Source organism: Macrotis lagotis, chromosome 1 (genome assembly GCF_037893015.1).
Source record: "Macrotis lagotis isolate mMagLag1 chromosome 1, bilby.v1.9.chrom.fasta, whole genome shotgun sequence".
Taxonomy (NCBI): Eukaryota; Metazoa; Chordata; class Mammalia; order Peramelemorphia; family Peramelidae; genus Macrotis; species Macrotis lagotis.
The window spans coordinates 288,151,339-288,169,891 of NC_133658.1; the positions used below are offsets into that span (position 1 = coordinate 288,151,339).

General features: G+C 35.9%; 1 protein-coding gene across 9 annotated transcripts in view; it reads left to right on the forward strand.

The window, feature by feature from the left end:
- The window catches only part of SETX (senataxin), a 94,560-nt gene that overhangs the window by 54,919 nt on the left and 21,088 nt on the right, over positions 1 to 18,553 (forward strand). For all 9 annotated transcript variants that reach the window (XM_074210848.1, XM_074210849.1, XM_074210847.1 and 6 more), the window contains 7 exons: positions 3,439 to 3,606; positions 9,379 to 9,535; positions 9,963 to 10,064; positions 10,241 to 10,356; positions 10,689 to 10,760; positions 17,669 to 17,818; positions 18,420 to 18,527. In XM_074210848.1, the coding sequence (XP_074066949.1) occupies positions 3,439 to 3,606; positions 9,379 to 9,535; positions 9,963 to 10,064; positions 10,241 to 10,356; positions 10,689 to 10,760; positions 17,669 to 17,818; positions 18,420 to 18,527 (873 nt within the window). The remainder of the gene's footprint in view (positions 1 to 3,438; positions 3,607 to 9,378; positions 9,536 to 9,962; positions 10,065 to 10,240; positions 10,357 to 10,688; positions 10,761 to 17,668; positions 17,819 to 18,419; positions 18,528 to 18,553) is intronic.

Consider the following 18,553-nt stretch of genomic DNA (forward strand, 5'->3'; position numbering starts at 1 on the left):
GCAGGAAGTTCAGACTCTATTAGCGAAGGCAAAACATAAAGGGGCACTTGAGATGGAAAGTAGGGCCTTGGGGAATTGAGTGGGATAAGGGTCTGCTTATACTTGTTGGCTTCACTTCCCTAGTATTTCCTCTCCTCAATTTTTTGCAGTCTATTAATCACATCTCCGCTGAAACTGATCTCTCCCAGGATAACTAGTGATCTTTTAAAGGATGTTGATTTTCTTTTTGACAAAACAGTGACTTGCCCAAGGTCACACAGCTAAGTAAGTATTGTCTGAGGTCATATTTGAACTCCGGTCCTCCTGACTCCAGGGCTGTTGCTCTAACTCCTGTACCACCTAGCTGTCCCCATCCAGTGATTTTCACTACCAAATTCACTGTTTTAAAACTCAGTCCTTATTTTTCCTGAACTTTCTCTAGTTGTTGGTAGCCTCTTCTTTCTAGGCATTCTTTTTTTTCTGTTGTCTTCTGAGACAGTTTTCTCTTCCAAAGGGTTCTCTCTTTATACTTGCCTTGACAGAAGTATGATCCAAATATTCTTTTCTTTCAATGTGATTGTTCTCTATGGACTTAATCCTAGGACATCTTTCTGTATACTCTCAACTCTATGAGTTCTATCTATTTCGGTGAACTTGTTTATCATTTTTACAGATGACTTTCAAATATATACAATCCAGCTCAACTCCTTCATCGTGAATTCTGAACCTGTAGTATTGCCAGTTGCTTTCTTGACATATTTCTACCTATATGACCCAAAGAAATCTCAAATTCAGCATATCCAAAGTAATTCCTTTCCTATTTCTGATTTTCTTCTATTTTTGTTCTTATTGAGGGTACCTGTATCTTTAATCACCAGATTCACAGTTTGTAGTCACCCTTGATTTTTTCCTCTTTCTCATCCCTTATATCCAATCAATTGCCCAGCTGTATTTGACTAGTATGATTGGAGTTGAATATTCAATATAATCAGTATACATTATTAAACTACAATTTTAGTTATTATATTTTCCTACTTGTCTAATACTTGGACCAAGAGAGAAAATGTAATAGCTCTCTTCAAATATTTAAAGATCTTTGAGGTAGAGGAGAGTTTAAATTTGTTCTGTTTGATTTCAGAGGGGGTGGAAACAAAAGCAATGGATAAAAGTTGAAAACTTAAGAAATTTAGGTCTGATATAATAACAATCTTCCTAATTCAACCAATTCTTGCTTAATTTAAATGACTACTCAGCAGACCACCTCCTTTGTGGCTCTACCCTCCTGCTCTATGTCCCCTGCCCACCCCCCTACCCCCAGAGCAGCTTCATTGTTTGGAGAAAAAGACCCCTGACAGTGGGCTGGGCTTCAGCTATGCTATTACAACCTACCATGGAAAGAAATTTGTATGATGTGAATTTATGTCTGGATTTAGAGATGTCCAAAAGTGCAATAGTCTGCCTTGATATTTTAGTAGGTTCCTCTTCAAGCAGAACTGAGATGACCACTTGTAATATATGTTGTAGGGAAATTCCTTTTCCTTTATGGATCGGACTAGATAATCCCTGAGTTCCCTTCCAACTTTTCAAAAGTTTTTTTTCTGTGACTATCCCACAACAGCTTTCATTTCTACCCCCTTCTTTTTATTCAAATGGCGACTGTCCTCATACAAGTCTGTTTTACCTCTTGCTTGAACTGTTGTAGTAACCACTTAATTGGTTTCCCTGCTTCTAATCTTTCTCTTTCTTGTCTTGTCTGTTCTCAGCATAGCTGCCAAATTGATAATGGGCAAAGCAAATAATATCTCTGTCACTGTCCAGGTAAAAATAACCATTGATTTTGAGCTGATTTCCTCTGGATTATAAATGCAAGCTCTTCAGCCCAACTTTTTTTTTTTCCCAAGGCAATGGGGTTAAGTGGCTTGCCCAAGGTCACACAGCTAGGTAATTATTGTCTGAGGCCAGATTTGAGCTCTCTATCCACTGTGCCACCTAGCCACCCCAAGCTCAACTTTTAAGGCTCTGAGTCCAGTCTCTACCATTTTATCCTTATTTCACATTACTCCCCAACTCAACTTTACAACCATATTGATCTACCAGTTCTTCCCTGAATTTTTCATTTCATCTTCAGATTATATGCATTTATATAAACTATTCTTTAGTTTAATTCACAACCATCTAAATTTGTGACTGTGGTAGCACCAGTGATATAAAGGTAAAACCAAAAATACAGTCCATGATCTAACATAGCTTATGTTTTGGGGAGAGAGAGGTGGTAAACAATATGTATACTACAATGTAATATAAAATCAGTACAAAATAAATACAAAGGAACTTCTTAGGAGTAGAACATAACCAGGGGAATAAGTAAAGGTTTCTATCAGGAAATGGCACTTGAACTGGGTCTTGACTAGAGCTCGAGTTTCCAATAGGTGGAGATGAGGAGAGAAAGCACTGCAATCATGAGAGAGAATCTATGCAGAGACCTAGAAACAAGAGATTGACTATTATGTACAGAGAATAACAAGTAAGTCAATTTGATTGGAACATATAGTACATGTGAAACTAATAGTGTATAACTAGTCAAGAAAGAATAAGTTAGAACCAGATTGTAAAGGGCTTTAAATCTCGGGCAGAAATTTTTTTTATTTTATCCAAAGAGTAATGAAAGCCAGTCATTAAAGCCATTTTTTTAAAACTTCCTTAAGCAAGAAGTGTTAGAAATGTCAGTTTTGCAGCTTTGTGAAGGATGATTGGAGAGGGGAGAGATCTTATGTGGGAAGATCAGTTATGAAAGTATTACAGTCATCCAAATGAGAATTGCTGAGGGCCTACATGAGGATCTTGGTTGAGTGAAATGAAGAAAAGAGACTGGTTGTGAGAGATGCCTAGGAAATTAACAAAACTTGGCAATTGATTAAATTGGGGTGAAGTGGAGTGAAAAATCAAAGATAACTCCTGGATTGCAAACCTGGGTGATTGAAAGAATTGTGCATAATGCCATGAAAGAGAGAGGAATTAAGAGGAAAGATGGTTTAGGTAGAAGATAATAAGTATTGAATTTTAGATACCAGTGAAACATCTAAGTCTAAATTTCCAAGCTGGCAATTGGAGATGCAGAAGTAGAGTTCAGAGACATGAGAGCTGGATTTGTAGATTTGGATGTTACCTGTTCCTCAAAACCTTCCTTTATGTTCCCTGGAAACCTCGTTTTTCCTTCTCCATCTTCATTTTATATTGTTTTTATTGATCTAGTCACATGTAATGTACTATTAAGAGAATGCAAACTCCTTTAGGATAGGCACTTTTTCATTTTTGTCTTTGTCTTCAGTGCCTTACACACCCTTGGTTTAATAAAAGTATTGAATTGATCTGATGAAAGTAAAATCTAAACTTTCATTACATATCCTTGAATGTCCTATTAAAGAAAAAGTAAATGATTTAATTTTCGTTTTTAAACAGCTTGCCTACCTGAAAGACTATAATGAAGATCAAAAAAAAGCAATTGAAGTTGCATATGCTATGATAAAGCAACCACCATTAATAGCTAAAATCTGTCTGATTCATGGACCTCCTGGAACTGGGAAATCAAAAACTATTGTTGGCCTTTTGTATCGTATTTTAACAGAGGTAAGTTATTTGTGTGACATGAGTTATATTTTGTGGTAAATACTATTTCTCCTGTTAACTTTAATTCAGATTATCATCAATAACTGTTATATTGACACAACTTTGCTGTGTGTCTGTGATATAAAACTATTATTGCACAATACCTATTAGAAGAATGCTATGGAGGAAGGAAGATATTGAATTAACAGGGAACAGGTTTTAATATAACTTTGACATGCCCAAATTTTAGGATTGAGACTAATTTTTTTCAGACATTAAGACAACAGGAAACATTGAGAACTAAGAGTTCGTTTTTAAAAATTTTTTTAAATTTATTTATTCTTATTTTGTACAAATAATGATTTTTATACATTAATAAAATATTCTTGTTTAAGAGTAAACATTAGTACCCCCTCCCCCCAAAAAAATGTAGACCTGCATGTACGATAAAGTAAAGGGGAGAGAAAAAAATTAAAATTAAAACTAAAAAAAATAATAATAATAGTAATTTTAGGTATGGCCGGGTAGCGCAGTGGACAGAGCACCAGCCCTAGAGCCAGGAGCACCCTAACTCAAATCCGGCTCCATACACCCAACAATCACCCAACTGTGTGACCCCATGCAAGCCACCTCAACCCCATTGCCCTGCAAAAACCAAAAAAGAAAAAAAAATGACACAAAATAAAATAGTAATAATAATAATGATAGTAGGGGCGTCTGGGTGGCAGACAGAGCACTGGCCCTTTGAGCCAGGAGCACCCAGGTCCAAATCCAGCCTCAGACACCCACCAATCACCCAGCTATGCGAACCCCAGACAGGCCACCCGGCCCCATTTGCCCTGCAACCCCTTCTAAAAGAATAATAATAATAAAAAATGTGCTTCATTCTGTGTTCTAACACCACCAGCGCTGTCGTGGGTGGATCACATTCTTTATGATAAGTCCGTCACAAAAGTTACTTTCATATTTTTCCACCATTGCCATTGCTAATTGCAACTCCCTTTGTTCGTACTTCTTCACTACCATGTACAATATTTTCTCTCTCCTTTCACTCTGTCTCTGCTGTAGGGTAGCTGAGTAGCACAGCAGACAGATCCCTGGCCCTGGGGCCAAGAAGCCCTGAGCCCACATACCACCCCTTAGGCCCAGCATCCACCCGGCCCTGTGGTCCCAGACAGGCCATCCAATCCCAGCCCCTTGCAAGAAGTAAAAAAGAAAATATGTTAATATCTGACCACTCTCCCGCCATGGTCCATCCTCTCCTCCATCACTCACATTCCCCCCCTTCCCCCTTCTCTCCTTCTTACTCTAGATGTCTGTACCCCATTATTATATATGCTGTTTCCTCTTTTAGTCACCTCTGAGAGCAAAGATTCCCTCATTCTCCCTTGTCTGCCCCCCCTTCCATATCATTGCAATAGCTCATTGTAATAAAGAAAAATCTTATTATATGAAATATCTTAACTTATTCCTCCTCTCCTTTTTCTTTCTCCCATTACATTTCCCTTTTATCTATTGACTCTATTTTTTATACCACATATCTTCAAACTCAGCTCTCTCCTGTGCTTCATCTACAAAAGCTCCTCCTACCTGCTCTATTAAATGAGAAGGTTCATATGAGTATTATCAGTATCATTTTTCTATACAGGAATACATGTAGTTCACAATCATCAAGTCCTTCATATTTTCCCCTTCTCCACTCTCTATGCTTCACCTGAGTCCTGTATTTGAAGGTCACACCTTCTGTTCAGCTCTGGCCATTCCAGCAGGAACTTCTGAAATTCCCATGGTTCATTGAAAGTCCATCATTTTCCCCTGGAAGAGGACACTCAGTTTTTCTGGGTAGTTGATTCTTGGTTGCATTCTAAGCTCTTTTGCCTTCCAGAATATTATATTCCAGGCTCTACAAGCTTTTAATGTAGTTGCTTACTAAGTCCTGTTTGATCCTGACTGCAGCTCCACAATATTTGAATTGTGTCCTTCTGGCTGCTTGTAATATTTTCTCTTTGACTTGGGAGTTCTGGAACTTGGCTATAATATTCCTGGGGGTTGTTTTTTTGGATCTCTTTCTCAGGGAGATTGGTGGATTCTCTCCATTTCTATTTTGCCCTCTGCTTCTAAGATATCTGGGTAATTTTCCTGTAGTAATTCTTTGAAAATGATGTCAAGGCTCTTTTCCTGATCATGACTTTCAGGTGTCCCAATAATTTTTAAATTATCTTTCCTAAATCTGCTTTCCATATCAGTTGTTTTTTCAATGAGATATTTAACATTTTCTTCTAATTTTTCATTCTTTTGGTTTTGAAGTATTATGTCCTGATTTCTCATAAAATTGGCAGCCTCCCTCAGTTCTGTTTTTTGTCTGAAGGATTTGTTTTCCTCAGAGAGCTTTCTTATCTCCTTTTCCGTCTGGCCAATTCTGCTTTTTAAAGCATTCTTCTCCTCTATAACTTTTTGAACTGTTTTATCCATTTGACTTATGCTGGTTTTTAGCATGTTATTTTCTTAAGCATTTTTTTGGATCTCCTTGACTAAGCTGCTGACTTCATTTTCATGTTTTTCCTGCATCTCTGTCATTTCTTTTCCCAATTTTTCTTCTATTTCCCTCACTTGATTTTCAAAGTCTTTTTTGAGCTGTGTCATGGCCTGAGCCCAGTTTCTGTTTTTCTTGGAGTCTTCAGATACAGTAGTTTGTGCTTCTTCATCTTCAGACTGAGAGTTTTGATCCTTCTTGGGATTACAGGCAAAGTATTTGTCAATGGTGTTCCTCTTTTTTTCTCTGCTTAGTTATTTCCCCAGCCTGTGCCTGGTTTTGGGGTGCTTCCTGAGTTTTTGAGTGTGTGAGGTTCTCTCTTCCCTCTGCTACAGGACTGAGGTGGGGGGGGCCCCTGCTGTTCTATGGGGGGGCCTAGACTTCAATCAGGATCTGAATGTGTTCAGAGCCCCAGTATCCTGTTTCAGGGACAGAGGACAGAACTCAGCAGTCTCTCTTCACTCCCCTCCCTAGGCTCAACATGCTCATGCCCTGGGGGCTCTTGCTTATCAGCTTCTGCTTCTGGTTCCTGGATCTGGGCTGCCCTGGCCATGCTGCTTCCTGTGTGCCCTGAGGGCTGAGCTTCACATGCTCGCTCTGGCAGAGGTCCCCTGCTGTTCCCCCAAGTTGTGCCTGGTGCTCCCCAGGACGTAGGTCAGGAAACTCCCCTGCTGCTGTGAGCCAGGGCTCCCGTTCCTTCACTCTGGCAGGCTACCTCTCCGACCCTGTGGAGCTAAGCCTTTCAGCTCTTTTCCCGTGCCTTGATTTGGAGAACTGCCCCACTGGGTCCCTCTGTGGATTTTGTCTCTCGAAAATGTAGTTAGAGTCCTTCGCTTATGAGGTGGGTTTTTTTTTTGTTTTTTTTTAGGTTTTTGCAAGGCAAATGGGGTTAAGTGGCTTGCCACACAGCTAGGGATTGAAGAAGATTTCCTATAGAAGAGATTTAGCTGAGATTCAAAAGAATCCAGACAAAACAGGAGGCAGAGAAGAGATAAAACTTTCTAGGCATGAGGGCAGAGAGATGAAAAATCTTATTCAAGTGAAGCAAAGAGGCCAGTATCATTAGAATGAAAAATATGTAGGGAGGTGTGGAGAAAGGTTGATGAGATAATGTTGTAGATAGAATAGCAGATCTGAAATCAAAGAAGACCTGATTTCTGATTTTGCCTCAGATATTTATTAGCCATGTGACCCCAAGGTCACTTAATTTATGCCTGCCTCAGTTACTTTATCTGTAAAAATTATCATCTGACATGATAATAACACCTTGTTTTTGTGAGGGTGAAATGAGATTATTTTTATGAAAGTCTTTGTAAACCTCAGAGGGCTATATCAGTGCTAGATGATGGTGATAATGATGTACTTTGCACTATTAAATTTAGCAAGGAAACTTTTCCCCTTCTGTCCATTAAAATGAACTCCCAAGAAACTTTTTTTGCACTGAAATTTGTTTTTATCCAATAATATTGAAATAAATAGGCCTATTTCTTTTTCAGAAATTTTTCTTATATTAAATCTGTGATAGAATATCAGACCCCTATTATTATCTTATCAAACCCTCTCCTCTATTAACTTTCCTTATGTCTTGAGGTTACCTCCATTCTTTTAACCTTTCAGGTTTATGACTTAACTGTAAAACTAAAACTGCCCTCTTCAAAATTACCAATTTAATTAGTAATTCTTAATTTCAATGGACCATTCTCAGTCTTCTTATCACTTCTGCATTTGACACCATTGACTACCCTTTTCATATTACTTTTTCTCTGGGTTTTAATGACAGCACTGTCTTTTGGCTCTTCCTACCTGCCTAATTACTCCTTCTCAGTCTCATTTGCCATATCATGCTCCCTAACTATGGATGTTGCCCAAGGCCTTAGGTTGTCTTTTCCCTCCATGCTCCCTTAGGGATCTCATCAGCTTCCATGATTTTAATTAATACTTTAATTAATTAATTAATACTTTATATAGATGATCCAGCCTGAGTCTCTTTCCTGAGCTTCAGTTTTTAATCTTCAGATGACTTTTGGACATTTTAAACTAGATGTCCCATAGACTAACATATTCAAAAAGATTTCATTATCTTTCCCCCTAAATCCTATCTTCTGCTATTTTTTGTCAAAGGTACCACAGTTTTTTTAGTCATAGCTTCCACTTCTTCAACTTTTTGTCCCTCACATCACAGATTTAATCAGTTGACAAATTTTACTTTTTCTCCCTTTTTTATCATCTCTACTATCCCACACCTTCTTTCATCTTCCCCACAAATGAATTTTCTATAGTGGAGGTCTGACCAGGTTACTCCCTACTCATTAAATTCCAGGGGCTCCCTATTGCCTCTTGGATTGAATATAAACTCTTCTATTTGGCTTTTAAAGTCCTTTTCAACTAGATGTTACTCTTTCCAGCCACATTATACATTATTATATCCTTTCCTCTCTGATCTAGCCAAACTGACCTTCTTTCGGTTTTTCACAAATGACCCTGCATCTTCCATCTCCAGAACTTTGCACAAGCCGTTTCCTATGTTTGAATGTACATACTTACGTTTGATGCATAGAATCCTCACTTCTTCAAGATGCAGTTCAAGTATTACTTGTTTCCTTTCTTGATCCTCCCATGTAGCACTACCCTTCTTCCTTATGTTCTTTATTAGCACCTTGTATTTATATAGTTATTTATATAATGCCCCCCTTGAGAGAATGTCAACTCCTTGAGTGCAGATTATTTTATTCCTTTGTAACCTGAGCACCTAGCACAATATTTAGCACATATAATAGATATTTAATAAATATTTATTGGTTGATTGCTTAAATTTCTAGTAGTAAGAAGAAATTTTTCTGCATTGCTATCAAAAGTTCCCTGTTCCTCTTCCTGTCCCTTTTAAAAGAATATTATATAATAATGATTTTTCTAAATTGTAAACTTTGAGAGGGCATGGACTTTGTTTTTTCTAAACTTTGTTTCTTTTCTGCCTAATACAGTGTTTTGTATATAGCAATGTAATAATAATAAATGAATGATTTGATGATGAATTAATGAATAAAATGATTTCAACTTGACTTATCAAAAATAAACCAAAAAAAATTAAATAAATAAACTTATTATCTGTAGCATTGAGACTGTCCAATTTCAGACTGGAAAATTTTGTTGTTTGTAGCCTTTAAGTGTGAAATGATAGACACAGTTTGGACTCAAGACACAGCTTAAACTTCACGTTGCAAAATAGAACTCATTGTATCTTTTTTTTGGGAAATACATAGAAACCAAAGAAGGGAGATTCAGATGAAAACTTGAATGCCAAAATCAAACGGAACCGTGTTCTTGTGTGTGCACCCTCTAATGCAGCTGTTGATGAACTTATGAAAAAAATCATCCTTGAATTTAAAGAAAAATGCCAAGACAAGAAGAATCCTTTGGGTATGGTCCTTTTATTATTTAAGTTGTCTAAACGGTACTCTTTAGAAGGAACAACATGAGACTTCATCAAGTCAGAATCTCTGTATTCTAATGACCTTGATAGTTAACCATGTAATAGAAGGAAACAGTATTGAGTGATTCCTAATTAATTTATATTTTAGGATCTTCTGTCACATTTGTAAGAGGTGTTTTTCAAATTTTCAACTGATAAAACAAAGTCTCTTCAACTGATAAAACAAAGTCTCTGTAGGTTAAATATTAATCATTTTCTAAAGTATTCAATCTGAGAAACTACCAAAATCATGCTTTTTTTTTTTATTAAGGAAGGATAGATATTTTACTGTCAAAGATAAGATGGGGGGAGAAGAATAGAGGGAATAGTCAACAATTTTCCTCACTGATTGTCCTGTGCAATTTTTATATACAGGAAATTGTGGAGATATAAATTTAGTGCGACTGGGTCCAGAAAAATCTATTAATAATGAAGTCTTAAAATTCAGCTTGGATAGCCAAGTTAACCACAGAATGAGTAAGTATGAGTCTTGGCTTATATGACTTTCCTCACCGATTTTATTATACTCTGTATGACTTGGACATGAAATATAAGTGGATATAAAAATAATTTAAAGTTACCAGTTAGAATTTTTTGATTATATTGTTTAAGCCATAGTAGTCATATTAAGTCTATTTTTTTTTTCATTTTAGAAAAGGACTTGCCCAGTCACGTTCAAGAGATACATGATAGAAAAGAATATCTGGATATTAAATTAGACAAGCTTTCCCGCCTGAGGGCTTTGGATCGATGTGAAAAAGGGCAGAAGGTAGATATGATCTTAGCTGTATATCAGACAAGCAATAGCTGATTAAGTAATTGGCATATCAGATCAGCAAAAAAAAATAGTTTGGGAGGCTCCAGTGTAGTAAATGGAGAGTCCTCTCTCAATTCAGTTCTTGCTGAATTGAATTAAACTTGTTGAATGAATAGAATTGTATTACTCAAGATTGGGATTGGTTAATAAGTGATTCTACTATAAATCTCATGGGATAAACTGACTTCTACATTAAAGAAAATTTAAAATTTGTAGGAAAAAACCACAAATCCTTTGTTCTGATAATCCTTAGTTTTAACAGTGTGGTTATTTCTATTTTTCAGAGATCAGATTTAGATGAGGAAATTGCCCGAATTTCCAAAGAAAGGCAGCAGCTTGCTTCTAAAATTAAAGAGGTAAAGGATATCTCCATGTCAGCTTCTTTTTTTTTCCCAGATGATAGTTTATTTTTCCAATTGCATGTTATAAAAGTTCTTTAACGTTTCCTCAATGTGCAGAGATAATAGTCTGGTAAATATTGTACATTCACATTTGTGTTTAATAAGTTTTTGATTAGTCATTTTCTCTTTGAGGAATTAGAATTAGGGGAAAAAATGAGAAATTATTAAAAATTGAATGTAGTGTTCATTCAGATTCTGTAGGGTTCATTTTGTTTTGTATTTTTTTCCTCTGGATGTGGATAACGTTGTCCATAGCAAGTCCCCCAGAGTTGTCCTAGCTTTCTGAACTGCTGAGAGGAACTGCATCAATCAAGGTTGTTCAACTCACAGTGTTGTTGTTAATGTGTACATTGTTTTCTTGGTTCTGCTTACTTCACTCAGTATCAGTTCCTGTAACTCGTTCCATGCTTTCACTGGAGTCTGACCATTCGTGGTTTCTTTTTTTTTATTTTTTTATTTTTTAGGTGTTTGCAAGGCAATGGGGTTAAGTGGCTTGCCCAAGGCCACACAGCTAGGTAATTATTAAGTGTCTGAGGCGAGATTTGAACTTGGATCCTCCTGACTCAGGCCGGTGCTCTATCCACTGTACCACCTAGCTTCAACCCCATTCTTATTTAATTATAAAACAGTTGTACTCCATAACATTCACATACTATACTTGTTCAGCTGTTTCCCAATTGATGGACATCCTCTCAGTTTCCAATTCTTTTCCACTATAAAAAGAGCTGCTATGAATATTTTGGAACATGTGAGACTTCTCATTTTTATGATTTCTTCTGAATATAGACCTTGAATTGTTATTGCTGGGTCAGAGTATGATCAGTTTTACTGCTCTTTGGGCATAGTTCCAAATTGCTCTCTAGAATGATTGGATCAGTTCACAACTCCACCAACAATGCATTAATGTCTATCCCCCCACAACCTCTCCAACAATGATCATTTTCCCTTTTTGTCATCTTAGCCGATCTTTTTTTTTTTTAAATTTGTTTAAGGTGGTGGGGTTAAGAGTGACTTCCCCAAGGTCACACAACTAGGCAGTTATTAAGTGTCTGAGGTCAAATTTGAACTTGGATCTTCCTGACTCCAGGGCCAGTTCTCTATCCACTCTGCCATCTAGCTGCCCCTATTTTAGCCATTCTGATAGATGTGAGGTAGTTGTATTAATTTGCATTCTTCTAATTAGTAATGATCTGTAGCATTTTTTTCATAGGATTATATATATCTTTAATGTCTTCAATTGAAATCTACCTGTTCATATCCTTTGTAACCTTATAAATTTGATGCAATTCTCTATGGATTTTAGAAATGAGACTTTTACTTTTTTTTTTTTGTAAGGCAAATGGGGTTAAGTGGCTTGCCCAAGGCCACACAGCTAGGTAATTATTAAGTGTCTGAGACCAGATTTGAACCCAGGTACTCCTGACTCCAAGGCCGGTGCTTTATCCACTACACCACTTAGCCGCCCCAGAAATGAGACTTTTATCAGAACCCCAGCTATGACAAGTGTTTCTGAACATTGATTTCCTTCTAAACTTGGCAGCATTGGTTTTATTAGCAAATTTTTTTAAATTTAATATAGTCAAAATCATGCATTTTTAATTTATAATGTAATTTCTTGTTTGGTTATAAATTTCTCCTCTTTCTGTTAATCTAATGGACTGTCTGTTAATTGGTCCTATGGTATCATCCTTTATGTCTAAATCTTGTACTCATTTTAAGTTCATTTTGGTATAGGGTATGAGATGTGGGTCTATGCCTAGTTTTTGCCATTATATTTTCCAGTTTTCCCAACAATTTTTGTCAAATAGGAGTTTTTATCCCAGAAACTTAAGGTCTTTGGGTTTGTCAAATGATGGATTACTGTAGTCATTTACTGCTGTTTCTTTTGAGGCTATCCTAATCCACTGATCCATTACTTTTTTTTTTCATTTTTGCAAAGTAATGGGATTTAAGTGACTTGTCCAAGGTCACAAAGCTAGGTAATTGTCAAGTGTCTGAGGGGCAAATGCTCTATTCACCATGCCACCTAGCTACCCCTATTACTTTATCTCTTAATCAGTCCCAGGCAGTTTTGATACCCTTGTCAGTTTCTTAATGTCACTACAATAATAATTTTTCTCTTCTCTGTAATCAGTGAATGACTTTATCACTCCCCAACTATCAAATCTAAGAAAGGTTAATGAGTGTTATTTTTCTTCTTTGCTCTAGGTCCCTAAACTCCTTTGTTAAGAGGACTTTGAAAGGAATGTTAGTGAAAATAAATTAATATATACATTTCTTTATACATTGAAAACATTTTGAAATGTATGTTTGCTGTATGGTCTTTTTAAAATTTTTGCTTTTTTTATTTGAATGCTCTTGTTGATGATTATATTTTAGAATTTTTAAAAAGTAGAACAATGGTTTCTTTTAGCAGTTTAATGGGGGGGTTTTTCCTTCATTTTTGAAGATCATGACGTCAGGGAGGCAATATCATGACAAGCATATGAATTGGATTTGAATGAGGAGGTGCTGTGCTAAGTCACCAATCTTACTTTCTGCTCCATAACTATCTGGGTCTAGCAGACACATATGAATCAGGATGACTGGAGATGACCCTGGATGTGGGACAGTCAGGGTTAAGTAATTTGCCCAAGACCATACAGCTAGAAAGGGTTAGAAACTGGATTTGAACTCCTGTCCTGATTGCAAGGCCAGTGCTCTGGCCACTGTGCCATGTAGCTGCCCCAGTTTACACATTTTGTAAACAGGAATAAAGAAACAGAAAAGACCAAAAAAGGGTACTATTTTTATTTTACATTTACATGCAAAGATAGTTTTCAGCATTCTTAACTTTTTTTTTTTTTTTTTTTTTTTTTTTGGCAAGGCAATGGAGTTAAGTGGTTTACCCGAGGTCACACAGCTAGGTAATTATTAAGTGTCTGAGGCTGAATTTGAACTCAGGTACTCCTGACTCCAGTGCCGGTGCTCTATCCACTGTGCCACCTAGCCGCCCCAGCAAGCTTTTGAGTTCCTCATTTTTCTACCAACCTCCCTTCCTTTCTCCCCTCCCCAATTTGATATAGATGTACATGTGCATTTGTGTTTTCATATTAACATATTTCCATATTAGTCATGTTGTAAAAGAAGATTTAGAAGTGAGGGAAGAAAAAACCCATGAGAAAGAAAGAAAAAATAAGAATTTTTTAAAGTGAGCATAATATACTTTGCATTCAGAATCTATAGTTTCTTCTGTGGATGTGTGTGGATGGCATTTTCTCATAAGACATTTCTAATAAAAGAGGATTGTGCAAAAGAGTATACCATTATAGTAAGACTAAAACTAGAAAATAACTCCCTTTTTTTTCTTTATTCCTGTTGTGCCTCAAAATATTGACTGCTAAAAGAAATCATTCTGTTTTTTTAAAATTCTAAATTATAATCATCTACAAAACCATCAAATAAAAAGCAAAGTTTTAACAAGACCATGGGGGTTAAAGACTGAGATTTTGCTTTAGTAAACTTCTACTTTAGGACATATTCCTGGCATTCTGCATTTGGGCAAGATAAATTATATTTCAATTTAACTCAGATTTTCAGTTCTTAACTATATTGTAATGTGATTGAGAAAAATGTTAGTTTAAAATTTAAGCTAATTCATTGACAATCAGTATGCCAAGTCTTATATATTGGGGCTATAAAGATAAAAATGAAAAGTTACTTTCAAGGAGCTTACTTTCTCTTGAGAATAATTAGCACATACACAGATGAACAACAATAAACATACAAACCCAGACACATATACCCTTATACAAAGTAGCTACAGATTAACAAAGTTCAATTATTTTAACTTAATCATTTTAAATTTTTTCATCCTGAACTTTATGAGATTGAGAATCTCTTATCCAAAAAAACATGTGATAAATTTAACAGGATTTGTTATTTTTGTTTGTATCTCCTTCTGAATTTCCTTTTTTTCTTTTCAGTATATTTTTAAAATTCAATCCCATCCTTTTTCAGAGGCAGCAATGGAAATCCAGAGAGTTGAGTTGACTGAGTAATGAGAGCTAGAACTGGAACACACATCTTCTTACTCAAAATTCCCAGTTTTTTCCAGTATACCATAATAACATTTTTGTTCATATCTCTGAGCTTCATTTTCCTCAACTGTAAAATGGAAATAATATAATTTTTCTACTTATTTCACTGGGGGGGTTATAAAGAAAGAATGTTGCTATATCTATGTAAGCTAGTATTATTTTGTTTTTATTCTTTTGTAAGTCATGCAGATTTTCAGATTTTATTAGAACTGAATCCAACAATGCCAGAGGTCATTCATACTACTAACAACTAAGCAAATGAACATTTTTCTGAAACTTGATTTCAAATAGCAGTCATCATAGGTGGCACAGTGGGTAGAGCACTGGCCCTGGAGTTAGGAGTACCTGAGTTCAAATCCAGCCTCAGACACTTAATTACCTAGCTGTGTGGCCTTGGGCAAGCTACTTCACCCCATTGCCTTGCAAAAAACTTAAAGAAAAAGAAACAAATAGCAGTCTTCAGTGGACTATAGTTATCTAACAGTTTAGGCTTGCAAAACACTTCACATGTTTTATCAGATTTGAGCTTTACAATAGGCCTGTAAGTTAGATACTTTTATTTTCCTCATTTTATAGAGAAGGAAACTGAGGCTGAGGACTGTAAGGTTAAACATTCTATATAACGTAACTCAGAATTTGAATTCAGAGCTTGTCTCCCAGTCTAGAATTCTATTCATTATATTAAGCTATCTCCTATGTGTACCATATATTAAGTTCTGGGGTTATAAGACCAAAAACAAACAATTCTTGCTTTCAAGGAGCTTACATGTTACTGTGGTATAGTAATCCCACAGATGAGAAAGCACATAAAAATAAATAAAAAGTAATTTCATGGTGGTGTGGTATTGGTGATCTGGGAAAAGTTCTAACAACTAGGGAATGGAAGAGTTGTTTAAAAAAAAGGTCCAGTGTAGGATATATGGCCCTTGGCTATGCTTTTTTTTTTTTTTTTTTTTTTTTTTTTTTTTTTTTTTTTGCAGGGCACCTGAGTTAAGTAACTTGACCACAGTCACACAGCTAGGTAATTATTAAGTGTCTGAGGCTGGATTTGAGCTCAGGTCCTCCTGAGGCCAGTACTTTAACCCACTGAGCCACCTAAGTCTGCCATAAACTATTATTTTTAATTGAGGATAACAGAAAAATTATCTAACTTTAGCCATTTCAAATACAGTTATCTATACAAGAAGCATTTAATATGTAGGAGAACAACAGGAAATTAAGGGGGTGAGGCTAAGAGAGATAACCAAATGTAATGGAAACTCCAAATCAATTTGTATCCTAAATTTAACGAAGTATATACAATCTCAGTGGGCTGATATTTGTTAATTCACTTGTGCTTTCAAATTCCTGTGAAATTGTAAGTGTTCTTTGTAATATTTACACATAGTATAAATTTTGGATTAGTATGATCTGTATGGATTGATGTTTCATTTAATTTTAGTTTTTTAATGGTAGATCAATTCAGCAAACTTTTATTAAATGCCTGTAATTTGCAAGGCATTGTTTACTTCCAGGAAGACAGAGACAACAAAACAGTTGCCTGCCTTCAAGAAATTTACTTTCTGCTCAGGCAATGTAGAATATTCACAGGTAAATATGTTGATTTTAGGGGCAGAGTGTGAAGATTAGAGGAATTAGGAAAGACTTCATGTAGGGTTGGCACTTAAGTTTTGAGCCTTTAAAGAAGTCCAGGGATTTAACTATGGAAGGGAGGAAAGAATTTATTCCACATAAGAGGACAATCCCTTTGAGCTACCTCTTAAACGTGTTGAAGCTAAATCTCTGATAAGAAAAAAGTTTTTGAGAGGCAAGATGGCATTGAGATTAGATAGCTAGTATTAGAAAGAGGAAGATCTGGGTTCAAGTCCCACTTCTGGCATTCATTATCTGTATGATCTTTGTCAGTTCTCTTAAACTCTGTGACCCAGGCAACACTTTTAAAACTAAATAACTGTTGTGAATCTATTTTGGTTAAGGGAATTCCAAAATCAAGATAATGCTTACTCTGATGAAATCCCAGGTCCAAACTGGAAAAATAAGAAAGAAGACTTTTCCATTTCAATACCATAAATATTCACCCTTGTTCCTTCTTTTTGTATCTTGTGATTTTTTGAATTACATAGGCAAAGCAAAATTCCATGCTTTTTTTTTTTAAGGTGTTTTTTGGGGGGTTTTTTGCAAGGCAATGGGGTTTAAGTGGCTTTCCCAAGGCCACACAACTAGGTATTAAGTGTCTAAGGCCGGATTTGAACTCAGGTACTCCTGACTTCAAGACCAGTGCTCTATCTGTGCCACCTAGCCACCTCCAAACCATTTTTTTTAATAAGCAGAATATTTTCAATGTTTTGTAATACTCTTACTCTCTAAATAAAATCTTTTACATAAAAAACATGAGTTAAAATAAAAGTAAATAAATTAAAGCTTAGTCTTTTAATTTTACTTATAACATGAGTCAAGATGAAATACATAAATATGCAAATTAAAATTTAGTCCTAGACTAATTTTACTCAGGCTCCTTTCGACGCAAATAGAATCATCTTTAACTAGTTATTCTCAGAAAACATACTCTGAATCAAGTTACAAACAATGATCACTTTAGTCTGATCATGTTTGTATTGTTCTCTTTCTGGTGATTTATGTTATCTTTGATTGTTTTTGCTACTCTCAAGTTCTGGGGTTAGGATTGAACTATTATTGGTCAAAGTTGCTGTTTTATTGTTAAAAACATATGTCAGAATACAGGATTAACTGCTTCTTTATATCATCATCTCATTGTGTTCCTAGGTTCGAGGACGCCCACAGGCAGCTCAGAGTAGCATTATCCTGGAGTCACATATCATCTGCTGTACCCTGAGCACAAGTGGTGGTTTTCTACTAGAGTCTGCTTTTCGTAGGCAAGGATATGCCCCCTTCAGTTGTGTCATTGTTGATGAGGTTAGTGAAGTTATTCCCGATGATACAACTAGAACTGTCTTAGTGTCAGGATTAATAAAACAAAGATGAAAGAGACTTGCTAAAATGTGATTTTATCAGGAGTATGTTCCTACTTTTATATACATGCTATTTTTGTGCAAGAAAATGAAAATTGTGACAGTGAGATTTGAATCACTTTCCCAATATTTAGGATGAATTTGAGCAGACATATCCCAAATTTTTTTGTCTGTCCTCTGTGGTGATTAACATGGATTTTTATGTTTTATGTTAGTCTGAAGTAAGGGAACAAATCAAAGCTAACTACTTTGAGGGGATCATTGCTTTACTGTTTTGCGCTAACCAGGCCAAAAAATTTCTTCTCTGCACCATGCCTCTTTTTATTGTATCCCACACTCTGGGATATTGGTTGATTTATTGCTTTGAATTGAATTGTATAATAGTTCTTAAGCCTAGAAATCATTTCAGCCCAGAAAATAGTTATTTTGCTAGATATTTGGGGCAGAAGTGTGAAATTTGTTTTTAGTTAGAATACTTAGAAATTTAAGAACTACTTGTAGGTGCTACTTACAAATAACTAACTTCCTTCTCGGTTTTTACCAAGGCTGGACAGTCTTGTGAAATTGAGACACTCACTCCATTTATTCATCGTTGCAACAAACTTATTCTGGTTGGAGATCCTAAACAACTACCTCCCACAGTTATTTCTGTGGTAAGTATTTCTAAATCCATTTGTTT